The sequence below is a fragment of the Equus quagga genome, chromosome 16, assembly GCF_021613505.1.
Source record: "Equus quagga isolate Etosha38 chromosome 16, UCLA_HA_Equagga_1.0, whole genome shotgun sequence".
Lineage (NCBI taxonomy): Eukaryota > Metazoa > Chordata > Mammalia > Perissodactyla > Equidae > Equus > Equus quagga.
Genome location: NC_060282.1, coordinates 40,560,819 through 40,586,574, shown reverse-complemented (window position 1 = coordinate 40,586,574; position 25,756 = coordinate 40,560,819). Strand labels below are relative to the sequence as shown.

Here is a 25,756-nt window from a genome sequence, read left to right as displayed (position 1 = left end):
TTATCCTGCGACTTGACTGTAAGCATGTCGTCTGCAAAGAGTGACAGTTTCACTTCTTTTCCAATGTGGAGCCCTTTTATTTCTTTTTCTTGCCTGATTGCTCTGGCTAGGACTTCCAATTCTATGTTAAATAAGAGTGGTGACATGGGCATCCTTGTCTGCTTCCTGTTCTTAGAGGAATAGCTTTCAGTTTTTCTCCATTGAGAATGATATTTGCTGTTGGTTTGTCATAAATGGCGTTTATTATGTTGAGGTATTTTCCTTCTGTACACATTTTATTTAGAGTTTTTATTATAAATGGATGCTGTATCCTGTCGAATGCTTTCTCTGCGTCTATTGAGATGATCATGCGATTTTTATTCTTCATTTTGTTAGTGTGGTGTATCATATTAATAGATTTGTGGATGTTGAACCATCCCTGCATCTCTGGAATAAAACACACTTGATCATGATGTATGATCTTTTTAATGTATTGTTGTATTCAGTTTGCTAGTATTTTGTTGAGGATTTTTGCATCAATGTTCATCAGTGATATTGGCCTGTAATTTTCTTTTTTTGTGTTGTCCTTGTCTGGTTTTGGTATCAGGATAATGTTGGCTTTGTAGAATGAGTTAGGAAGCCTCCCTTCTTCTTCAATTTTTTGGCAGAGTTTGAGAAGGATGTTAAATCTTCTTTGAATGTTTGGTAAAATTCACCAGGGAAGCCATCTGGTTCTGGACTTTTATTTTTGGGGAAGTTTTTGATTGCTGTTTTGATCTCCTTACTGGTGATCGGTCTATTCAAATTTTCTACATCTTCTTGGTCCACTTTTGGAAGGTTGTATGTTTCTAAGAATTTCTCCATTTCTTCTAGATTATCCAATTTGTTCGCATATAGCTTTTCATAGTATGCTCTTATTATCTTTTGTATTCCTGAGGTGTCCGTTGTAATCTCTCCTCTTTCATTTCTGATTTTATTTATTTGAGCCTTCTCTCTTTTTTTCTTGGTGAGTCTAGCTAAGGGTTTGTCAATTTTGTTTATCTTTTCAAAGATCCAGCTCTTGGTTTCATTAATTTTTTCTATTGTTTTTTCAGTCTCTATTTCATTTGTTTCTGCTCTGATTTTTATTTCCTTCCTTCTGCTGATTTTGGGCTTTGTTTGTTGTTCTTTTTCCAGTACTTTTAGATGTGCGTTTAGGTTGTCTATTTGGGATTTTTCTTCTTTGTTGAGGTAGGCCTGAATTGCTATAAACTTGCTTCTTAGAACCGCTTTTGCTGTATCCACAGATTTTGGCATGTCGTGTTTTCATTTTCATTTGTCTCCAGGGATTTTTTCATTTCTCCTTTGATTTCTTCCTTGACCCAATCATTCATTGTTCAGTAGCATTTTGCTTAATCTCCACATTTTTGTGGCTTTTCCAGTTTTCTTCCTGTAGTTGATTTCTAGTTTTATACCTTTTTGTTCAGGAAAGATGCATGGTGTTATTTCGATCTTCTTAAATTTTTTGAGACTTGTTTTGTGGCCTAATATGTGATCAATCCTGGAGAATGTTCCATGTGCATTTGAAAAGAATGTGTATTCTGTGGTTTTTGGATGGAATGTTCTGTATATATCTACTAAGTCCATCTGGTCTAATGTGTCCTTTAAGGTTAGGCAGGCTTTTATATGCCTATTTATTTTTCCTTCTTAGTCCTATTAAAGCGAAAATATTGAGCTTTTCTTTTGTTATATTTTACATTTGTGAAGGAAGATAGCAATGCAGTTAATAGAAGGAGCATGACCCTTGGATTCAGACAACAAATAATTCAAATCTCAGCTTCAACACCTAGTAGTTGTGTAAACTTATCTTTCTGCACCTCAATATCCTCCTAATAACTACTATGCAGAGTTGCCGAGTTGCTGTAAACATTAGTGTAAGCAATAGATACTCAAATAAAGCTATTATTATTTTTATCATCAATTATTCTGACCTACAGAAATACACAAATTTCTTAGATGTATACATTTTTGGAGAGCAATCAGGGATGGGGTATTAAAAGACTTTTATTTTTTTGTTTTATTTTTCCTTCATTCAGTACGTGCATGTGTACATAGTGTATTTGTGTCTTTGAGTGTGTGTATGTGTGAATTTTACATATTATGTCTCATGCACCATTTCAGGCACTTTGGTAACATTGATAAATAAAACAGACAAAAATTCTACCACTGCTTGTAACTTAAATTATTGTTGTGGGTGCAGCTGGAAGCTGATAAATTCTATGTAAAAATTAAGTAAGATAAGAGGGATAGGGTGTTGTGTGTGGTTTGGAATTGTAAATAGGGAGGTCAAGGCAGACCTTACTGTAAATATGACATGGGTTTTGTGTTCTTAGAGGTTTTCAGGTTCTATCATTTAGAATGGGAGAAAGAAAAGCATAGGGGAAGAACAGGTGAGAGTACAGGAAAGAACAGGAGCTTGCTGACTTGGAGTAGAGGGTGAGTATTATTTCCTTTATGTAACATGTATCAAAATACAAACTAATAGAGAAGAGTGAAGTTTTCCAGATTGCCCAGTTTTATTTCATTCAATTTGAGCCCAAATCTTCCTTAAATGCTTTGTACACACCCTACCTTCCTAAAGGATGGACACTGAATCCAATTCACCTGGTCTATGACTGCTGCAGGAGATCATCATCATGACTGTCACATCTGTTACTGGACTGTCAGGAAGCAAGGCCCTCAGGGCTGGCTGTTTGCTCATGTGATGGCTGAGGCTGCAGTGATTGTGAATTCTACATAGTAGCTACTACACACATATGGCTATTTAAATTTAAATGTAAATTAATGAAAATAAATGACATTAAAAATTCAGTTTCTGAGTCACATTAGTCACATTGCAAGTGCTCAATAGCCACATGTGTCTGATGGCTACTATGTCAGCACAGATATAAAACATTTCCAACATTGCAGAAAATTCCATTAGTATTCATTATTTCACAAAGTTCTTGTCTCTGACATTGATTTTTGTGGTATTGCTATCAGCTTCCAAATCAATCTCTTCCTTTTGATTTGATTTGTTGTTTCTCAAAATTTATAGGTTTAAATACTAGATTTAGAATTTTGTGTAAAGTAAGAGTAACTAGGCTCTAAGAAAGATCAGAAGAGCTTTCCTATGTTTAAGTACCCAAGTTTTAATGCTTGGAATTGATATTCCTGTTCTGATGCCCCAAGGTCTTTTTTGCTTGGTTATTTGTGTATCTGTGCTCTGGGTGATAAGAGAATGAGACTGCTGAGTTATTGCGGAAGAAGGGCTATCAAACTCTGAAGGTAAAATTGCACTTCTGTGGAAATGCTTTAGACCAAGTGAGTGGTCCCTCATTTGGAGCAGCGCCATTCAAGGAGTGTTTATTGACTGATTGTCTACGTATACACCAAGCACTCTGCTAGGCCCAGGAGATACGAACAAAAATGAGCATGGCCTTAAATCCTGAGGACATCACATTTTAGGTGGTAGAGAGAGTCATAAATAGGCAGAGTTTCATTGTCCAGCACCCAGGTATGCCCAGGACACTCTGAAAGTCCAGAGGAAGGTGATGCATGTGTCAACCTTCCCGGGGGGTGGAAGAAGAAGAAGGAAGAAGGGGGATCAGACAAGAGGCCAGAGGCCAGAAAATAATTCCTAAAGGAGTGATTCTTAAACGGAATCCTGAGGGATAAATTGATGTTACTCACATGATGAAGTTGGGAGAATGGAGTCAATGAGACATGATATACTATAGTGTGAACAAAGACAATAAGGAGTGAACTAGCATGGTGAGAATGGGAACTTTTATGTTTAGTACTGATGGAATTTAAAATAAAAGGGAACTTGTGTCTGTAGAGATAGACTTTGAATGGTGTGTTGAAGTGATGGGTTTTCAGCAGAGGTGGAAGAGTGGCAGGGGGATGGTGACATAGGCAGGTCTGACTTTTCAGGAGTTCAAGTAGTTCACTGTGGCAGCTCTGTTGAGGTTAAATTTGATGGAGCTGGGTTGGAGGTTGGGACACCAGCAGTGGTGGGTGGAGGTGGAAAGATTCATAGCAATCCAAAAGAGAGATAATGAGGGCCTGATGTGAGAAAGTGTAATGGGGTGGAACAGAGGACCTGGGTTCAATCAATATTTAGGGGGTAAAATTATGAGTATTTGAGGATTGATTAGATGTGGGGGATGAAGGAGACAGATGAAATCAGAGATGACTCTAAGTTTTTAGGAAAACATTAATTTGAACTCTTCTTCTAAGTTCACGGTGATAGGTTTTGACCTATAACTGCTACTAGTGATTTGCATTGGCAGTTGTATGTAGGTTAGGTTTTGGCTCTTCAGGGCTCCATCACTCTCTCATTTGTTAAAAGAACTTAAAGCATAGACCATAGTGAAGTACTACCCTTGTATGACTTTAATTTTGGCCTATGAAAATTTATAGAAATTTGGCTTCATTTCTAATGGCTCCAATCCAGATGCCAAAATTACTCCATTGCTGGGATATCCCTTGGGTGGACCACTGAACATGTTATTTATTAGGAACAGCTGAAAACCATCATCAACATTCACATACTATGGCAACAATAATGCCAGTCAAATTTCAAGGTAACTCCAGGTTTCAGAAAGTTATGAATCTCAAAATCTGTCTAACTGAACTCTTATTTGTATTTTTACACATATTTATCATGTGAAAAAGCTAGTGGCTTCTTTACTTTCTGTGATTTTACATTGCCTTTTTTAGGTTATAAATTAAATTCTGAGTTCTGAATGTTGGTGGAGACATGTTTATAGATCAGGAGTCAATCACTTTAAAGTAAAAGTACAAATTCTGTCTGGATGGTGGAACCAGAAGTAGGAGATGACCCAGTCTAAAGGGTCCATATGATGGAGTGTATGTTGAAAGCAAGAATTCTTTTATACCTGCAGTGCATTTTAAAAGGACTTTCCAAGTAATAGTTAATATTTTAATGACATCTGTTAAGCTTCCAGAAAAACACAGTTCTCTAGTTTGCAAGATTAAGGAAGCATGGCCAAATGCATGTGGATACTTTGGTTTTTACTGACATCTTTCATGACTGCATGGCTAAAGCCATGAAACAGTAGGCGCCTGCCACTTTCTTGTAGGTAGTTATATTTAGCCACTACATCTGGCCTTTGTTACTAAATACGTTTTTCTTATCACTCTAACTGCTCCATCAAATTGGATCTTCAGTGGTCTGGCAGTTTTTGAATGACTTCTTGGAAGCTGTGAAGCCCTCCCTAATCAGGAATATCTGGGCAGGTCTTGTGATATGAAGAAAGATGGCACATCTCTTCTAAGTGAGAGAAGAGGATTATAGGACGATTACACGACATCTTCACAATTTTTATCTTCACAATAGTGGTGTGTTTAGTGATGAACAAGCGCTGTAAATCAAGAAGCATGGGACATTTCCACATCCTTTAAGAATGTTTAGTATAAAAGAGGAAGGAAAATAAGCTGTCTTTTTGCAGTTCTTGGGAGAGGTGACATTAACCATTTTTAAAGGTTGGATTTATGAAGTTCATCAGCTTCTAGGAGCATTCTTCATGAATGGCCATCCTTTGTATGATGTCAATGAAGGTTGTTTAGCAACATATCAAAATAGTTTTATGAAAAGATAAATATGTGTTTCATTAATCCCAAGGAAGGCTTTCTGAAATGTATTTTCTTTATAAATAATTACTGTCATTTTGTGAAACTTATGACTTCTTAGGGTGCGAAAGAAGGAAAAAAGCTAACTTTTCAAGAAATTTGTGATTTAATACCATCTGGTCAAGTGAGTTGAAAAACCTTATATTATTTTGAATGCCTTCTCATTCTCTTGGGAAACTGGCTAACCCCTACAATCTGTCTCCCATGTCAAATGGCTCTGAAACTTTGATCTTCTCAAACCCGTTTGCCAGATGTAGTGGATAGAGCATGCATGACATTTTGTGTGTCAATTCAACCTGGCTGATTGGAAACCATAATTTAATCTTGTATGACTTTTATTTATAGGCATTACAGCAGAAGTTCTGGTGGTGACCTCTTTTGATGAACTGCAGAGAAGGGCCCCAGAAGCAAGAGGGAAGATTGTTGTTTATAATCAACCTTATACCAACTACTCAAGCACGGTCCAATACCGAGTCCAGGGGGCGGTGGAAGCTGCCAAAGTCGGGGCTTTGGCATCCCTCATTCGATCGGTGGCTTCGTTCTCCATCTACAGGTTGGTCATGATCATTTGAAATCCTTTCAACAACCAGGGTTTTTCATGAAAGGGAAGCCCTTATGAAATAAAAACAAACCATTCAAATGAAAAAATACTGATTGTTCATGGAATTTCCCCTCATTCCACATTTGGTCATTTGTTTGTAATATCTTTGGCCTTTTCAGGATTCCAAGCATCATTTGTGCATTCCTTTAAAAAGCTTTCCACATCCATGATGATCCCATAACATTCCTTATATAACCAATATATTATGTATTTTCACTGGAGGGAGAACTGAATTCATAACTGTGTTTCATCGACTTCAGAGGAAGCCAGGCTTTTTTCCATTGTTGCTAGGGAAGTGAAATAAAAATAAAGTGGGTAATGTTGCGGCCATCTATTGTGTAGTGGAAAGAGTTGAGGAAGCAGAGGACCTTGGATATAGAGCTGGTTCTGCTCCTGAACAACTGTGTGGCTTTGGAAATTTTCTTAAACCCTCTGGGCCTCTGCGTTCTCCTCTATAAATCAGTAATGATGAAGAATAACAGATTTACAAAATTATTTTAAGAATAAATGAGGTAAACTTTTTGAAATATACTTGATTGTCTATAAAGGTCTATATAAATGACTTGTGGTATTGTTTGAGGGCAACATAAGTTTTGTCTTTTTCTTTGTTGTTCTGATTGAGGTAATTGTGAAGTGCCTTATTGACCCTCAGTCATAGAATCAAATTCAGCATTGCAGTGGATAAAAGGTCTAAAAATTGACCTGCAGGCATGGCCTAGTTTAATAGCTAAAACATGGTAATGTCACACATTAAGGATAAAATATTTGAGAAACAAGGATAAAAGAAGCACCATTTTAGTGTTATAGCCTGGTCTCTCTAAGATAAAAAAAACATGAAAAAATAATTGCAAATAGGGTTTATTTGGGTCTCGAGGTAAGATCTTTAGTATCTATTGTAAAGGAAAGTTTATTTATTTTGCATAATTGCTGTTTGTAGCTGTAGACACAGCTGCTTGACCTTAATTAGCATGCTCTACCCTTAAAAATAAAATGATTGAGGAGGAGACTTTAGCAACTAGGAAACCAAGTCAGGAGAGAGTTGTCCAAAAGTGCAGAGATAAAAGGAAAGGGACATATTGCTTTTACAGGGATAAGGTATCTTCCCAAGAGAGGAAGATGGGACATGTTAAAACCACTTATGAGAGGTTTTATGAGAGAAAAACTAGTTCCACTGATGTCATAGTGCTAAAAATAACGTTCTTTGTAGTCTTTAAAGCTTTGGTGACTAGCGATATAATGATTGGACCATATTCTTTTGGATGGTTAATCTTCCCAAGAGGAGGTCCTAAAATGGCTAGTTTACTTCCCAGAATACCTCAATCACCCCTTAGAAAAACATACTCAGCAAGCTGTGATCATTCACCGTGATTTCATTGGTCATGAGACCTAAATTATGGAGCTAGTCTGTTGCTTTGTGAAACTGAGTGATTGCCAGAAATATTTATTTAAGAACTACTGCTTATAAGACTAATAAATTCCCAGATGATTTAATGCACTGCAATCTACCAAGGCTAATTGGCATTTTTTTCTTCTGGTGTAATGAAGACATCTGGAAACCCAGGCTATAACCTAGGAGCCCCGGAAGAGTTTTATCCAGCATAGGACTTAGAAATCTGTTGTTAGCTTCAAAGGTTTGTTCAGCAACTTGTAGTGTGTATTAAAAATACATTTTTATTAATATTTCTAGATCTAAACTGATTATAATTTTTCACTGATTTTATAGCCAACCATATTTCACTGGACTCTTGACTTTTATGAATCCATATTTTCAGCATTTATAAATACATAAAAACATTGCCCTTTACATAGTACTTTAGAATCTTTCATATGTGTCATCTTATTTGTTCTGACAAAAACCCAATGGACCAAGCAGAAGGGGTGTTACCATCCCCACTTTACAGATAGGGAAATAGAAGTTCAGAGAATTCAGCATGTTAACATGTTTAAGTCTTTCATCCTGAAAAATAAAACCCGAAATGAAACAAACTGTCTCTTTGTCCACCTCTAGCTAATTGTTTCTTAGAGCCAGTTTTCCTTAAAGAGTATTTTATGTTCCTATCTCTAATTCTCATCTCTCATTCACTTTGTAGATAATTTTAACCTGGCTTTTGCCAATACTGAAATGGAACTTGTTAAGGTCAAAAATAGCTGCCTAGTTGTCAAATATAATGGACATTGCTCAGGCAATCTTATTCACTTCTCTGAAGCATTTGTCACTATTGACTGCTTTTCAATAAGCCTTCTCTTTGGCTTCCATGACTTCTTTCTCATATTCTCTCCTCTCTCTCTCTTGCTCTTTCCCATTTTCCCTCTTTCTTCCCTATTTTTCTGGCTTCTCACTCTGAATATTCTATCTGAGCAATCCCATGATGCTTATGACTTTCACCACCACACTTTCCAAACCCACTTCTCCTCTCCATACCACTGTCTAAGCTCTAGGTCCATACATCCAACTACCTGCTGATTCTTCTTTTGAATGTTCCACAGCCATCTCAGTTTTTCCAAAATTGAGCTCATGCTTTCACCTCTTTCTCCTGTATTTGCTATCTCAGTGAAGAGAATGCCATCTATTCTGCCTTCTAAGTTAGATGGTCCTTGGTTACTTTTTTCTTTTCCCTTATCCATCATTTCTAGTAGTTACTACATCTCCTAGGTTTTGCTCTTTATCAGACATTTCAACAAATACGTATTGAGCAGCTCCATTTCCCAACATCACTCAACATCCTAGGAGGCAGGAATCACTAACACTTTCCCAGTGCACCACATTTCCTCAAAATTTCATGACTTTGCATATGCTTTTTCCTCTGCAACCTTCTATTCCCTTCCTCACTGTCTCACACTGTCTTTCAAGATTCATCTTAAATGTTTCTTCTTCTGGGGACCCCTGCCTGATATCTGGCTGCAGCCCAGGTGAGCTACCTTTTCCTGGTATTCCTACATCATCCTGTGCTTACTCTGTATCATAATGTCTTTGAGGTAGTTTTGGTTCATGCTTTGGTAGGGAAGACTAACTGTTGTAACAAACAACTTAAAATCTCAGTTGCTTAACACAATAGGAGTTGATTTCTTGCTCACATAATAGTTCCAAGAGAGTGTTTAGCAGGTGGCCTTCTATTCCTTTCCATCTTGTGGCTCCATCGCCTCTAAGATCTATGTATCCAGCTGGCAAGTAGGGAGATAGAGAGAGAAAGTCGATAATCAAAAGGGAAGTATGTTCTACCTCACTTCTACTCACATTTCACTGGCCAGAATGTAGTTACATGGAGGCTGGGAAGTTTATTATTTCTTCATACCTATGGTGATGGTAAATGAGTTTGGTGAACTGTCAAGTCTGTCCCAATTGCCTGACTCTATACTATACTGTAAGTTCAAGAAAGACATGGATTATATTTTTTTTACCACTGTACCCCCATCATCTCATATAATGTTTGTTACGTAATAGTCACCCAGGAAATGTCTATTGAAGGAATGAACTTGTCTAAGATTCTGGAATCAATTGTGGCAGGGCTCTTATGACGAACCAGGTGACCCGATTCCAAGTACTCTCTTACCAAACTGTGTAGCCTCTGTACAGTAAGTTCAAAACAACTTGAACTTTTAGGGACCTTTGCTCTGTATTTGGAGAAAAATATCCAGATGCCTAATATTCCAGATTTTATCCTTTTTCTGCCACACCACTCATGAGCAATAATGTTTTGAGTTGCTGATTGAGTAAAACAGCTCCCTTCTCTCTGACAGACATTTCACCCATAGCCCTATGGGACTGGGTGATATTGGATTCCATCTAGGAGTAGTATGGAAGTTAGCAACACTAGAGAACAGAATAGAAATTGTAATTTGTTGCTGCTTGATTTCAAAATTAGAGAATCTCCTAAAGGATGAGAAATGTGTTTTATTTGACTTGACCTTTGTCAGTGCAATTATCAATATTTGTCAGCCATTTTGGAAGTACAACAGTCATATGGTTACATGACAGATGTCCTCAAAAGACGTCTGTAAAAAGTCCATTAGTTATTGCCAGAGTTATCTCCAGGTTCATTGTTATTTCTCTGTATTCCCATTATTAGTGTTCTTGTGCTCAAATTTACTTCAAAGAGAAGATTTTTCCTTCATTGATGCTTTTATAGTGAATTTTCTTTTATTCACCATTGAGTATCAGCTGGGACTCCCATAAGATCTTTTTTAGTTTTTCTGTATGTAAAATTCCTTTTGCCTTTGTTGTAGGAAGATACTTTAAGGATAACGGTAATTAATAAGACATTTAAGTTCTACAGAGGAAAGCTTCTTTATGGAACCATTTGTCTTACATTATTTCTCAAATGAATCATGTTTTTTTAAAGAAATATTTATTGAGAGCTTACCAGTTGCTCAGAAGTTGCCAGGCGCTAGTTTTACTAAGATGAATTAGATTTTTTTTTTTTTGTATTTCAGAAATATTCTATCTGGCTAAAAGTGAGGAGGGTAAGCTTAAAATATAAATGACTGGTGTAATATATTTTATATTATTGCTAAATGTGTGATTGGGGGAAATGGATGAAGGAAGTAAATTAACATTTGTTAAGCACCTACTTTGTACTATGCTTTAGAGGCTGAAATAGTTTGTTTCAATTAATTCTTTATGCAACTCAATAGAAGTAGATATTGGTATCTCTATTTTACTGAAGAAACAGGTTCAGAATGATTAAATGGCTAGTGAAATTACACAGCTAATGAAAGAACTAGGATTCATACTCAGTCTCTGGCTCTAAATTCCACGCACTTTAGATTACACAAAGCAACCAGCAGAGCTAATGCTGTAGGAGTCCAGAAGTGATAGGCAGAAGTCTGATTAGGGCTGGCTTCATTGAGAATGTGGGTTTTGGGTGTACTCAGTGAAAAAGTTGAACCTGAATGAGAGAGTAAGGTGGAAAGACATTCTATACATGATCAAGGCAAGAAGGTGGGAGTGCATGATGCACTTGGGTAATATACAAGTAGGCCAGTTTGGCTGGAGCCAGAAGGTTTCATAGGAAATCAGAGAAATGAAATTTTAGGGTGAATGAGACCAGGTTATGAAGAATCCAGAGTTCCAGATTGGGGAGTTTAAGTTTAATGTAGAGGAAGTGGGGAATCATTGAATGTGTAGAGTTGGGGGATGATGTTTTAGAGCAATGTTTCTCTAAGTATGGTCCCTAGAGCAGAATCTTCAACCTCGCTTGGGAGCTTTTTGATATGCAAATTATCAGGCCCCACCTGAGACCCATTAAATTGAAAAATGCTCAGGGTTGGGACTTGGTGTTTACCCAGCCCTCCAGGTGATTCAGATGCATGTTTAAGTTTGGGAACTACTGTTTTAGAAAGATCAATCTGGTAACTGTTCATAGCATGCTTTGAGAAGGAAAGATAGGATACTGCTCTAATAACGAAGATGTAAAATAATGAGGGCATAGATGATGACAGTGTGACTGGAAAGCAAGGGACAGCAGTTGGGATAGTATGAAAAATTACCAGAATTTGGGGACTGCTTGCATTTGAAAGGGGGAAGGAGGAGGAGTCAAAGTTTACAGTAAGGCAGGGATCAAAAACCATGGGATGAATCTGTGTTCAGTTTAGTCTAATATTTAAAAATCATGAGTTTTACATAAAAATAGGGGTTTGTGGTTTTTAGAAAAAAACCAGATCTGGCAACATCTGGTATATTCCATAAGGCAAACTTTAGCTGAGTGGATTAGCCACCAAGTCCTTTTGGTTGATAGGATGTGCCCTCTCAAGCCTGCCACAATTTCAGTTTCCCTCCACTCATCTTGGGGACCGGAGAATGATGAGAAAGAAATATAGAGGTCAGGAGGGGGAGCTGATTTGGAGGCAACGTGACCAGTTTGGTTTTTAGACTTGAGTTTGAGGCTACTGTGAGATAGTCCCATTAATCTGGATTTTATATTTTGCAAGAAAAACTGTTAAGCATTTCCATTTCTCTATTATCCACTTTTTGGATTACCCAAGGCAATTTAAAATTCTAGGCTAGTTTCTTTGCAATGCAGTACACCTTGGGACTTCTGCCTCCAGTTTTCTCAACATGCTAGCTCAAGAATGTACAGTACTTTTTACACTAGCCCAAGGAAAATATAATTCAGAAAGTAACTCTATTGAGGCCAAATTGTCTCTCATACTCCCATTGCCAAATATATGGTTTTTTTTCCAGTTATTTTCTCCATTGCCCCAGATAATTGAACAACAGACTGTAAGTTTTAATCAGCCAAGGAAGCAAAAGGCTCTCCCTTCACTTTACTGTGAAAATTGCATCACCACACTGGGTAAGAATTCATTGAGGTGGGAATGAGTTGTTGATAGAACTTGGCTTTGTAATTACCACTGGTTTATGTTTTATATCACTTGGTCTTTGTGTGCTGCACTGACAGAGTATAGTGAAGAGGAAGAGGAAGAGGAAGAGAAGCAATCCAGTTTGAAGATGACTAAGATCTGATTGAACATTCAGCTGGAGAGAGAGAGATGAGTGAATCCAGGTGATGTTTATGAAGTGTCAGAGAGGGAGAATGTTATACCATCTGTTAAGAGAGCTGTGAAAAAGTATATAAATCAATCCCTATAATGATACTTAATTAATACAGAGTTGATAAATGACATAATTGAAGCACTGGTTGGGCTACATCGGAGAGTTAAATAGCTTCAAAGAGGCCTCTGATTAAAGCCATTACAATTTATAAAACATTCTTCATCTTAAGAAAGCATCTTGATGAGATTTAACATGAACATTTTGTAATCAGAGGCCCAGCTTAAAACATTCAGAGCAGAGGTGAAATGTCTTAAGAAGTCTATTTTGGATGATTTTTGAAAGCCAGTTAGTCTCAGAGAGTAAAAAAGATTGTCCTCCCTCCCTTTGTTTTTTTAATGGGAGAAAATGAATGCTGCAGCTTCACACTTAGACTGTCTTTGATTTTTGATGTCCTGGTGGTTTGGTTCTTTGGAGTGACCTTAGCATAATTAGCTATCAAACTTGATTTAAATTGTTTTGAAATATTGTTGCCCTTTTGGGGGCATATGTGCCTGCTGGTGATTATGAAATCAGGAAAATAGCACCATGACTCAAAACGGTGCAACTGGGCCAGGCTTGATTAGTAGGCTCTTTTCCTTCCTTATTTTGTTTTTGTTTAATTCACTCTGGAGCTCATAACAGATGCACAGTAATCAAGCAGAATGCCAATTCTCATCATTTATGCAGGTGGAGAGCCACTGTGCTCCCAAGGCGGGGAACCAGAGAAGACCCACACTGGACGCTGCATTTTTTTCTTCTCATCATGCTTTTCTTTCCCCCCTCTGATTTTTGAAAGGCAGATTCTTTGTTTAGAAGGCCTTTGTTAGACATTCCAAAATGTTCTTTAATCACTGAATTCTTATTATTGCTTCAGGTGATGTGACAGGCACCCTACTTCCTAATGGATAGAGGCAGGCAGTGCACTCCAGAGCCCCAATTCTGGAGTCGCTGGGCCTGGGTCTTCGTTCAGCCACTTGCCAGATGTGTGACCTTGGCAAACTGTGTAAACTCTGTGCCTCAGTTTCATCTGTAAAATGGGGGAAATAATTGTACCTTTTTCCTGGCATTTTATGAGGATTAAATGAGTTATTATTGCCTGACACTAAGTTTTACATACATGTAAAGTGCTGTCATTATACAGTCTTGCTAACTAATGTGGATATACTTAATGAATAAAAGAGGAAGGAAAGGAGGGAAGGATGATGAGAGGGAGGGAGGGGAGAAGAAAGACAGGAGGAGAAGAAGGAAGAAAGGAGGGAAGAGAGAGAAAGAAGAACTTTGTCTAACCTCACTATTGTAATTGCAGCTATCTGGTTGGGAGACAACCCCTAACATCATCTTGCCATTTTGATCTCCATCTGTTCAATTTGTGCAAACTCTCTTGGGGTTTTGTGTTTCCTAGTCTGTTTCTGCCTCTGGACTGGAAGTTCTCCTGGGGACATACTGTGTGTCCTATTCATTTCCGTGTCCCCAGGGCTGTGCACAAGGCCTGGCACACAGCTGTGCTGGGATGAATGAATAAAGACTTACAGGCAGCCCATCCGGTTTGCTAACATGTAAATTCAAGGTGTCACCATTTCACATTCATAGAAGTTGAATAATCATATAGATGAGGTGACTAACCTTTTGAATTGCTTCTTATGAAAAATAAAATCTCTGAAACTTGAGAGGAGATAATATGGTTGTGTAAATTTTGGTAAAGTATTGCAAACTGTGTATTACGATGATATTTTGTGAGGCTGCCATAATTAATGGTCTGTTTGCATTCCTAGTATGGACTCTCATTTTTCATTTGCTTGTAACCTTGATACAAAAATTTATTCTTGGCTGCTATTTTCCATTCATAATTTAAAAATATATATAAATGTTCACCTTCTATTTTCCAGCTTTCTGATTATTGAAAGCATAAGCTTAAGAATCACATCACTGTGGCATGTTTTTCTGAATCTCTAGTGATAAAAAGAAATTAATGCATTTTGAATTTGGGTTTCAGGATTATGACAATGTTGTTTGCTTATGCAATGCCCTTTGAAAAATGTCTAGTGTAGCATATGAACCAAAAGAATCGTGAATAGCCTGGAGTCAGTCTTTTATTATTGCATGTGTTTTTGTTCTCTCTCTCTCTCTTACTCATGAAAGCTAAAGCTGACTTTTTATTTTATTTTTTTTACTTTTTATTAAGATTATGATAGTTTAACACCTTGTGAAATTTCAGATATACGTTATTGTTTGTCAGTCATGTTGTAGGTGCGCCATTTCACCCTTTGTGCCCACCTCCCACTTCCCCTTTCCCCTCGTAACCACTAATCTTTTCTATTTGTCTACATGTTTATCTTCCACATATGACTGGAATCATACAGAGATTGTCTTTCTCTATCTGGCGTAGTTCACTTAACGTAATACCCTCAAGGTCCATCCATGTGGTTGTGAATGTGACAGTTTTATCCTTTTTTATGGATGAGTAGTATTCCATGGTGTATATATATATATATATATATATACACCATATCTTCTTTATCCAGTCATCAGTTGATGAGCACTTAGGTTGCTTCCACATCTTGGCTATTATAAATAATGCTGCAATGAACATAGGGGTGCATGGAACTTTTGGAATTGCTGATTTCAAGTTCTTTGGATAGATACCAAGTAGTGGGATGGCTGGGTGATATGGCATTTCTATTTTTAATTTTTTGAGAAATCTCCATACTATTTTCCATAGTGGCTGCACCAGTTTGCATTCCCACCAGCAGTGTATGAGGGTTCCTTTTTCTCCACAACCTCTCCAACATTTGTTACTTTTTGTCTTGGTGATTATAGCCATTCTAACGGGTGTAAGGTAATATCTTAGTGTAGTTTTGATTTGCATTTCCATCATGATCAGTGATGATGAGCATCTTTTCATGTGCCTATTGGCCATCTGTATATCTTTGTTGGAGAAATGTCTGTTCATGTCCTCTGCCCATTTTTTGATCGGGTTGTTTAATTTTTTTGTTGTTGAGTTGTGTGAGTTCTTTATATAGTATAGAGATTAACCCTTTGTCGGATATATGACTTGCAAATATTTTTTCCCAATTGGTGGGTTGTTTTTTCATTTCAATCCTGTTTCCCTTGCCTTGAAGAAGCTCTTTAGTGCGATGAAGTCCCATTTGTTTATTCTTTCTATTGTTTCCCTTGTCTGAGAAGACATGGTAGCCAAAAAGATCCTTTTGATACTGATGTCAAAGAGTGTACTGCCTATATTTTCTTCTAGAAGCCTTATGGTTTCAGGTCTTACCTTTAGGTCTTTGATACATTTTAGTTTATTTTTGTGAATGGTGAAAAAGAATGGTCAATTTTCATTCTTTTACATGTGGCTGTCCAGTTTTCCCAGGACCATTTGTTGAAGAGACTTTCTTTTCTCCATTGTATGCCCTCAGCTCCTTTGTCGAAGATTAGCTGTCCATAAATGTGTGGTTTTATTTCTGGGCTTTCAATTCCATTCCATTGATCTGTGCACCTGTTTTTGTACCAGTACCATGCTGTTTTGATTACTCTAGCTTTATAGTGTGTTTTGAAGTCAGGGATTGTGATGCCTCCAGCTTTGTTCTTTTTTCTCAGGATTGCTTTAGCGATTTGGGGTCTTTTGTTGCCCCATATGAATTTTAGGATTCTTTGTTCTATTTCTGTAAAGAATGTCATTGGGATTCTGATTGGGATTGTGTCGAATATGTAGATTGCTTTAGGTAGAACGGACATTTTAACTATGTTTGTTCTTCCAAACCATGTGCGTGCAATGTCTTTCCATCTCTTTTTGTCGTCATCTATTTCTTTCAGGAAAGTTTTGTAGTTTTCGTTGTACAGGTTTTTCACTTCCTTGGTTAAATTTACCCCAAGGTATTTTATTCTTTCTGTGGTGATTGTGAATGGGATTGTGTTCTTGAGTTCTTTTTCTGTTAGCTCATTATTACAGTATAGAAATGCTACTGATTTATGTATGTTGATTTTATACCCTGCAACTTTGCTGTAGTTGTTGATTATTTCTAATAGTTTCCTATGGATTCTTTGGAGTTTTTTATATATAAGATCATGTCGTCTGCAAACAGCGAGAATTTCACTTCTTCACTGCCTATTTGGGTTGATTTTCTTTCTTTTTCCTGCCTGATTGCTCTGGCCAAAACCTCCAGTACTATGTTGAATAAGAGTGGTGAGAGTGGACACCCTCGTCTTGTTCCTGTTCTCAGAGGGATGGCTTTCAGTTTTTGCCCATTGAGTATGATGTTGGTTGTGGATTTGTCATATATTGCCTTTATTATGTTGAGGTACTTTCCTTATATACCCATTTTATTGAGAGTTTTTATCATAAATGGATGCTGGATCTTGTTGAATGCTTTCTCTGTGTCTATTGAGATGATCATGTGGTTTTTGTTTCTTAGTTTGTTAATGTAGTGTGTCACGTTGATTGACCATACCTGTGTCCCTGGTGTAAACCCCACTTGATCTTGGTGTATGATCTTTTTAATGTATTGCTGTATTCGGTTTGCCAGAATTTTGTTGAAGATTTTTGCATCTATGTTCATCAGTGATATTGGCTGGTAGTTTTCCTTCTTTGTCTTGTCCTTGTCTGCTTTTGGGATCAGGGTGATGCTGGCTTCATAGAATGTGTTAGGAAGTGCTCCATCTTCCTCAATTTTCTGGAATAGTTTGAGAAGGATAGGTATTAAATCTTCTTTGAATGTTTGGTAGAATTCTCCAGAGAAGCCATCTGGTCCTGGACTTTTATTTTGGGGGAGGTTTTTGATTACTGTTTCAATTTCTTTACTTATGATTGGTCTATTCAGATTCTCTATTTCTTCCTGATTCAGTATTGGGAGATTTTATGAGTCTAGGAATTCATCCATTTCTTCTAGGTTGTTCAATTTGTTGGCATATAATTTTTGATATTATTCTCTTGTAATCTTTTGTATTTCTGTGGTATCCATTGTGAATTCTCCTCTTTCATTTTTAATTTTATTTATTTGAGTCTTCTTTCTTTTTTTCTTAGTGAGCCTGGCTAAGGGTTTGTCAATTTTGTTTATTTTCTCAAAGAACCAACTCTTTGTTTCATTGATCCTTTCTACTATCTTTTTTGTTTCAATTTTATTTATTTCTGCTCTAATTTTTATTATTTTCCTCCTTCTACTGACTTTGGGCTTTGTTTGTTCTTCTTTTTCTAATTCTGTTAGGTGTTGTTTGAGATTGCTTATCTGAGATTTTTCTTGTTTGTTGAGGTGAGTATATATTGCAATGAATTTCCCTCTTAGGACTGCTTTTGCTGCATCCCCAATGAGTTGGTATGGTGTGTTTTCATTTTCATTTGTCTCCAGATAATATTTGATTTATGCTTTAATTTCTTCAATGATCCAGTGGTTGTTCAGTAGTATGTTGTTTAATCTCCACTTATTTTCCCCTTTCCAGCTTTATTCTTGTAGTTGATTTCTAGTTTCATAGCATTATTGTTGGCAAAGATGCTTGATATTATTTCAACCCTCTTGAATTTGTTGAGTCTTGCTTTGTTTCCCAACATATGGTCTATACTTGAGAATGTTCCATGCACACTTGAGAAGAATGTGTAACCTGCTGTTTTTGGATGGAGTGTTCTATATATATCTATTAAGTCCATCTGGTCTAGTTTTTCATTTAATTCTACAATTTCCTTGTTGACTTTCTCTCTGAATGATCTATCCATTGGTGTTAGTGGGGTGTTGAGGTCCCCTACTATTATTGCATTGTTGTTAATATCTCCTTTTAGTTTTGTTAATGGTTGCCTTACGTACTTTGGTGCTCCTGTGTTGGATGCATATATATTTATAAGTGTTATGTCTTCTCGGTAGAGTGTTCCTTTTATCGTTATAAACTGCCCTTCTTTGTCTCTCTTTATCTGTTTTGCTTTGAAGTCTACTCTCTCTGATATAAGTATGGCAACACCTGCTTTCTTATGTTCATTATTAGCTTGGAGAATCGTCTTCCATCCCTTCACTCTGAGTCTGTGTTTGTCTTTGGGGCTGAGGTGTGTTTCCTGGAGTCAGCATATTGTTGGTCTTATTCTATAATCCATCCTGCCACTGTGTCTTTTGATTGGAGAGTTCAATCCATTTACATTCAGAGTGATTATTGAAATGTGGGGGCCTAATGCTGACATTTTATTGCTTGTTTTCTTGTTCTCCTTAGTTTCTCGACCCATGATTTTTGGACTACCAATTCAGGTAGGCAGTTTTCTTTATTGGCTTTCTTCTTATTTGCAATTTGTGTCTTTATTCTTGTTATTTGTTTAGTGGATGCGATGTGGTTTGTATAAAACATCTCATAGATGAGATAGTCCATTTTCTGATAGCCTCTTATTTCCTTAGATTAAGCTGTTCCATCCCTTTACTCTTCCCCTTCTAGGTTGTTATTGTCAGATTTTTTTTTCATTCTTGTGTTGTGAGTTTGTGGTTAAAATGACAAGATTATATTTATTCTTGGTGTTTCCCTTTCTTTTATCTTTAATGTTATACTTAGCGTTTACTAACTTGTTCTGATGGAGAGCTGCAGCTTTCTGATTTTGTCTTTCTACTTATCTCCTTTGCTCTGGGTTTTGTAACCCCTTTCCTTTTCTTTTTTCAGGTATGAGGGTCTTCCTGAGCGTTTCTTTTAGGGGGGGTCTTGTGGTGATGAACTCCATTAACTTTTGTTTATCTGGGAAAGTTTTTATTTCTCCATCATATTTGAAGGATATTTTCACTAGATAGAGTATTCTTGGCTGAAAGTTTTTGTCCTTTAGAGTTTTGAACATATCATTCCACTCTCTTCTAGCCTGTAAGGTATCAGCTGAGAAATCTGCTGACAGCCTGATGGGGTTCATTGTAGTTTATTTTCTTCTGCCTTGCTGCCCTTAATATTTTCTCTTTGTTGTTGACTTTTGCGAGCTTCACTACTATATGCCTTGGGGTTGGTCTTTTTACATTGATAAAGTTTGGAGATCTATTAGCTTCTGTCACATGGAGTTCCATCTTTCTCCCCAAGTTTGGGAAGTTCTCAGCCATCATTTCTTTGAACACGCTTTCTGCCCCCTTCTCCTTCTCTTCTCCTTCTGGCATACCTATAATCCTTATGTTGCATTTCCTAATTGAGTCGGATATTTCTCGGAGTTTCTTCATTTCTTTTTAGTCTTAGTTCTCTCTCCTCCTCTATCTGAAGCATTTCTATATTCCTATCCTCCAAATTGCTAATTCTGTCTTCTATGTTATTGACCCTACTGTTCAGAGAGTACAGATTTTTCTTAATCTCTTCCATTGTGTTCTTCATCTCCAACATTTCTGATTGGTTCTTCTTTATAGTATCAAGCTCTTTTGTGACATAGCTCTTGAATTCATTGAGTTGTCGATCTGTATTCTCTTTTAACTCATTGAGTTTTTTAATGATGGCTATTTTGAATTCATTGCCATTTAGCTTATAGATTTCATTGTCTTCGGGATTGTTTTCTGGGTACTTGTCATTTTCCTTCTGTACTGGAGATTTAATATATTTTTTCATAGTGCTTGATGGTGTGGATTTGTGCTTGCACATAGAGACAGAGTTTGGTTACTGTTTCTACTTGCTTCTACTGATGGGGCAGGGGGCAGCAGCTTTGTAATCTGCACTGACCAGGATCCCTGTCAGCTGTTTCTGCCCTAGCCTGCGCCCCTCCAGGTGATCACAGTGGCCCTTTGGGGTCTCCCGTCAGCTGTGGAGACAATCACAAGGGGGCCTCGGGTTGCTGGTGCCTACTCTTGCAGACCACTTAGACACACTCCTTCCTTAGGGTCTCCTGTGGCATTATGGGCTTTCACAATGGCTGGGAGCAGGCTCACTTAGACTCACAGCTCTGTCACCATCAGGCCCCCGGGATCTCACTTGTCCACTATGGGCTGCAGCAAAGCTATGGGTATCTACTGCGGCCTGTGGTTAGCTCTCCCAGCTGTGCCACTTCTGTCCCAGGGCCTCCTAGCCTTGTGATTGCTGGGCGGGGCCTCTCCACTAATGCTGAGCAGAGACTTTCCCTGTGGCTGCTGTGGGACTGTGGATTTTCCCCCTGGACAAAGAAGCAGTCAGGCTGGAGCTCCAAATTGTCACCGCCCACTCACGGAGTCCCAGTCAGTCTCCCTTGCCCCCTTGGTGCCACACCAGGGCTGTGTGTGTTAAATGCGGCCAGTGGGTTGCTCAGCCAGTAGAGCCCCTTTTGCCCCAGGGCCTCCCAGCCTTCCAATTGCTGGGAAGGGCCTCTCTGCTAAGGCCAAGTAGAGGCTTTCCCTGTGCCTGCTGTGGGACTGTGGATTTTCCCCATGGACTGAGGAGCAGTCTTACTGGGGCTCCAACTTGTCACTGCCCGCTCACACAGTCCTGCTGGGTCTCCCTTTCCTCCTTGGGGCCCCAGCAGGGCTGTGTGTGTTAAACGTGGCCGCAGGTTGCTCAGCCAGCTGAGCCCCTTTTGTCTCAGGGCCTCCCAGGCTTCTGATTGCTGGGCAGGGCCTCTTTGCTAAGGCTGAGTAGAGGCTTGCCCTGCAGCTGCTGTGGGACCATGGATTTTCCCACTGGGTTGAGGAGCAATTATGGGGGGCTTAGGGCTGTAGTCACTTGTTTCCACAGTTGTGCCACCAATACGCACACATGCCTGCCCTTCGTGCTGTGGTGATGCTATGAGCATGTCAGCTGGGAGAGAGTCGCTTGCAGCTCCTAGGCTGTCTGGGTGTCGGAGAGTTTTCACCTATCTCCACCTCCTCCTGGGAAGTCTGTCCACCTTCCAATGTACAGCAGTGTGGGTCTCTCAGGCGTCCTGAGGTGCTGTGTGGATATCCTTTGTTGACCGATGAATGTCCAATTAGTTGTAGTTCGAAGGGGGAGAGACAAAGAAAACTGCTCACTCTGCCATGTTGCTGACATCACTCCTTAAAGATGACTTTTAAAGTCTTGCATCCCATGACCCTTTGGCTTCATTAACCCCCTTGAGAATGTTCCAACCAAAAGGTACTACCAGCAAGATTTGGAGACTAACAAAGGTAACAATATAGAGTGGGATATGGAATCAGGCAGACCTGGATTCAAATGCAGCTTTTGTCACTTGGGCTTTGTGTGACCTTATGAATGTTATTGAACCTCTGCAAGCCTGTTTGCTCATCTGTAATATGGGTAGAATACTGTTTACCTCATAGACTTGTTGAGAGAATTAAATGAGATCAAGCACTAGACATAGAACCTGACACATGGGAAGCAATCAATGAATTATAACTGATATCTTATTTTGGTCATGGTCATTGTCATCCATTTTCTCATTAGTTGTGATAGGGCTAAGCAGGGAAATTGATATGAGCTGATGTCTTACAAAGTGCCGACCTGGTGGCACAGCAGTTAAGTGCGCACATTCAGCTTTGGTAGCCTGGGCTCACTGGTTCGGATCCTGGGTGTGGATATGGCACCGCTTGGCAAGCCATGCTGTGGAAGGTGTCCCACATATAAAGTAGAGGATGATGGGCATGGGTGTTAGCTCAGGGCTAATCTTCCTCGGAAAAAAAAAAAAAGCAGCAGCACCAAAACTCTCCTCAGTGTTGCCTCCAGAGACCCTGGTTCTGTTTATGTTCTGATTTCAGGAATCTGCTCTGGTAGTCTCCTTTAGTCTTTGGTTTAAAACTCTATCCTGTCTTTTCTACCTTCTCTGGCCTCATGTTAAATGCTTGATATTGTTGTTGCATGTAGTGCCAAAGATGTGGTTACTCAGATCAGTGATGAGTGGCCAGCTGACCAACATGCAGCAAGTGTTCTATTTTAAACACCATCCAAGCTATTTTCTTCCTCAGGGCCTTTGCACTCGCTAACCCCTCTGTCTGGAGTGCTGTTTCCTCAGCTTTTTGTATGTCTGACTCCCTTTGAATCTTCAGATTGTGACTCCAAGTTTTTTCCCTGAAAGGCCTTTCCTGACTACCCTGAGTAGAATAGCATTCTGCTTCAAACTCTCTTACCTACCACCTCCTCTGTATGCTCAGAGTCCTAATAACATTTGGTAACTTCTATCTACCTACCTACCTATCTATTTACTTGTTTAGTATGTATCGCTCCATGAGAATATGAATTCCATGGATATGTCTTTCTTGTACCCCATTATCTTCTAGTACACAAGAGATTGCCAGGCACACAGCAGGTATTAAAGAGATGTTTGTTGAATGAATTACTATTAAAAAAATCATCTAAGATCAAAAGAATAGGGAACTGACTATAAATGGATATATACTGAATTGTGTCTATTTTCTAAAGCCACATTCTAAAGCATCACAGATTTTTTCCCAACTTTTTTTTTTGGGAAAAATATCAATGTATTGTAAAGTTGAAAGAATATTAAATGACTCATATACTCTTTATAAGAAATTGCCTAACTTTTTCCAGAGAGTTGGTACCATTTTATATTGTCACTAGCCATGTATGAGAGTTCAGGCTGCTCGACATTCTCTTTTAAATCTGGTGTTGTTGGTCTGTTTAATTTTAGCCACTCTGGTGGGTATGTATTGGTATCTCACTGAAGTGCTGATTTGCGTTTCCCTGATGAATAATGATGTTGAGCACTCTTTCTTGTGCTAATTGGTTATTTCTGAATCTTCCTTTGCGAAGAGTCTGCTGAAGTCTTTTGTTCATTTTATAACTGGGTTGTTTTTAAATTATTGAGTAGTAAGAGTTCTTTATATATTCTAGATACAAATCCTTTGTCAGATATATGTTTTGCAAAAGTTTTCTCCCAATTGATGTCTTGTCTATTCTTTTTGTTTGTTTACTTTTTTGTTTTGTCTTAGTGTCTTTTGATGAGGAGAAGTTTTAAATTTTGATGAATTCTAATTTATCAATTTTTTAGTTGCTTTCTGTGTCCACTCATATACCCTTCATCTACATTTATTATTTAACATTTTACCACCTTTGCTCTCTCTCTTTCATTTTCTGAATCGTATGAAAGTAAGGTAGGTACAGCCATGAAGAAATAAACTTACCCATAAATACATCAGCAGTATATTTCATAAGAACAAAGACCTTCTCTAACATAAGGCAATATCATTGACTTACCTATGAAATTTAACATTGTTATATAAATATAACATAATGTAAAGTCCATCCATATTCAGATTTCCCCAGTTGTCCCCCATTCTCAATAATGTCCCTGATTTTTTTTTTTAACTCCAGAATCCAATCAAGGACATACATTATATTTGTTGTCATGTATCTTTAGTCTCCTTTAATCTGGAATTGTTACCTGGGCTTTTTAATATTTTTTTTACACTGAAATTTTTGAAGAATACAGGGCAGCTGTTTTGCATAATGTCCCTCAGTTTGCTGTTGCTATTTCGTCATTATTAGATTCAGATTAAATATTTTTGGCATTAATTCTATATGGATAATGTTGTGTCCCTCCTATTGCATTACAAATGGAAGCAAATAATGTCAGTTTTCCTTATTAGTGAGTCTAAGTTTGATCACTTGTCTAAGGCAGTATCTATGAATTTCTTCGTTGGAAAGGTACTTTTTCTCCTTTGTAGGGGAAATATATTGTAATTATGGTGAGATGTTTTGAGACTTTGTGAATCTTATGTTCTCCAATTAAATTTCACCCAATGAAAATTTAGCATGTGTTGATGATCCTTGCCTGAGTCAATCATTGCATTTCTGGTTGCAAATGTTTTTATAATTCAATGATCCCGCTTGCCTTTATTACCTGGCACCCTTCTGTAAAGAAGAGCTTCTGCCTTTCTGCCCTCCTTATTGTTTTCTGAGTATCCTTTATGGATTTTTAAAAGTGTATGTGTTAAAATTCATTATTGTCATTCTTTTGAATAAAGCATTAAAAATTTCGAAGTGCTTAATAAATATCAAAGCTAGTATTTTATGATAACCTTGAATATATGAAGCATTGAAAAGAATTCACTTTTTTTATCCAAAGGCATCCAAACTCTCCCAGGTAAGTCAACTAATTAGCATGGTGTAATCAATACCATTTCCTCTGAACTTTCTCATTAACAGCATGAGCTTTGGAGTAATAACTCTAAAAATAAGCTGTTTTTAGAGTTTACCATTACCAGTGTGTACCATATGCAAATGAAGATCCTTTACCCCATACATAATTGCTGTTAATTATTAAAATAAATGAGCAAAAATCTCAAAACCATCAATTGCTTCTGAGTTTCTCCAGATTTTTTCTTTTTCTTTTCTTTTTCTCTTTTTGGCTCTACAGTGCTGATGTTGAGGAGTGTGTTTTCAAAGAGTCTTTTCCAGGAGAAGTAAGTGTCTCAGCGTGGGTTTGCAGAGGCCTACAAGGATACTTTTTGGGAGGAGTTTACCTAGTTTCTGTGGTGTAGAACAGAAAACTAAATTATCCACTCACTCCAGCTTCCCCACGTCATCAGTGGTTGTGAAGGGGTGACCGGCCTTGGCTGGCAATTCAATGGCGACAGTTTAATAGCTCAATGAACGTCTGTTGCTGCACTGGTTGCTGCTCTACAAATTAAATATTTGACATCTAGGAGAAGAATTTAATTTTTAGCATTTTCCAACTTTATTCATTAAATAAACATTTCTTAAGTGTATTTTATGTTCCAGGCCAGGTGAGGACCCAAGTTTTGTAGGAATATGTGCTTATATAATTTTGGGACCTCTTTAAGAAAAAGAATGTAAAGTTGCAAGTACAAATTTAGACATAAAATCAACATTTACTCAGAATAACAAAGCAATTATAACAAATGAGAAGTTTAAGAAAGCTGCAAAATATAAACATTACAAAATTCAGAAAAATATCATAATGTTTTTATTAAATAACTATCTGTCAAGTTTCTGTATTTTTTCTACATTTTTTGCCTGCACACTCTGACTGCTCTTTATATGAAAATGCTTTTGTGTTATATTTTCTAAAGAGAGAATAAAAAGAGAAATTAGTCTTTCCTCTAGCATTGTTGATAGAAATTTGG

At 37.8% G+C, this 25,756-nt stretch overlaps 1 protein-coding gene across 2 annotated transcripts in view; it reads left to right on the top strand.

Moving 5' to 3' along the window:
• Window positions 1-25,756, top strand: part of CPQ (carboxypeptidase Q) — a 460,527-nt gene that overhangs the window by 143,349 nt on the left and 291,422 nt on the right. For both annotated transcript variants that reach the window (XM_046642700.1, XM_046642701.1), the window contains exon 3: window positions 6,001-6,208. In XM_046642700.1, the coding sequence (XP_046498656.1) occupies window positions 6,001-6,208 (208 nt within the window). The remainder of the gene's footprint in view (window positions 1-6,000; window positions 6,209-25,756) is intronic.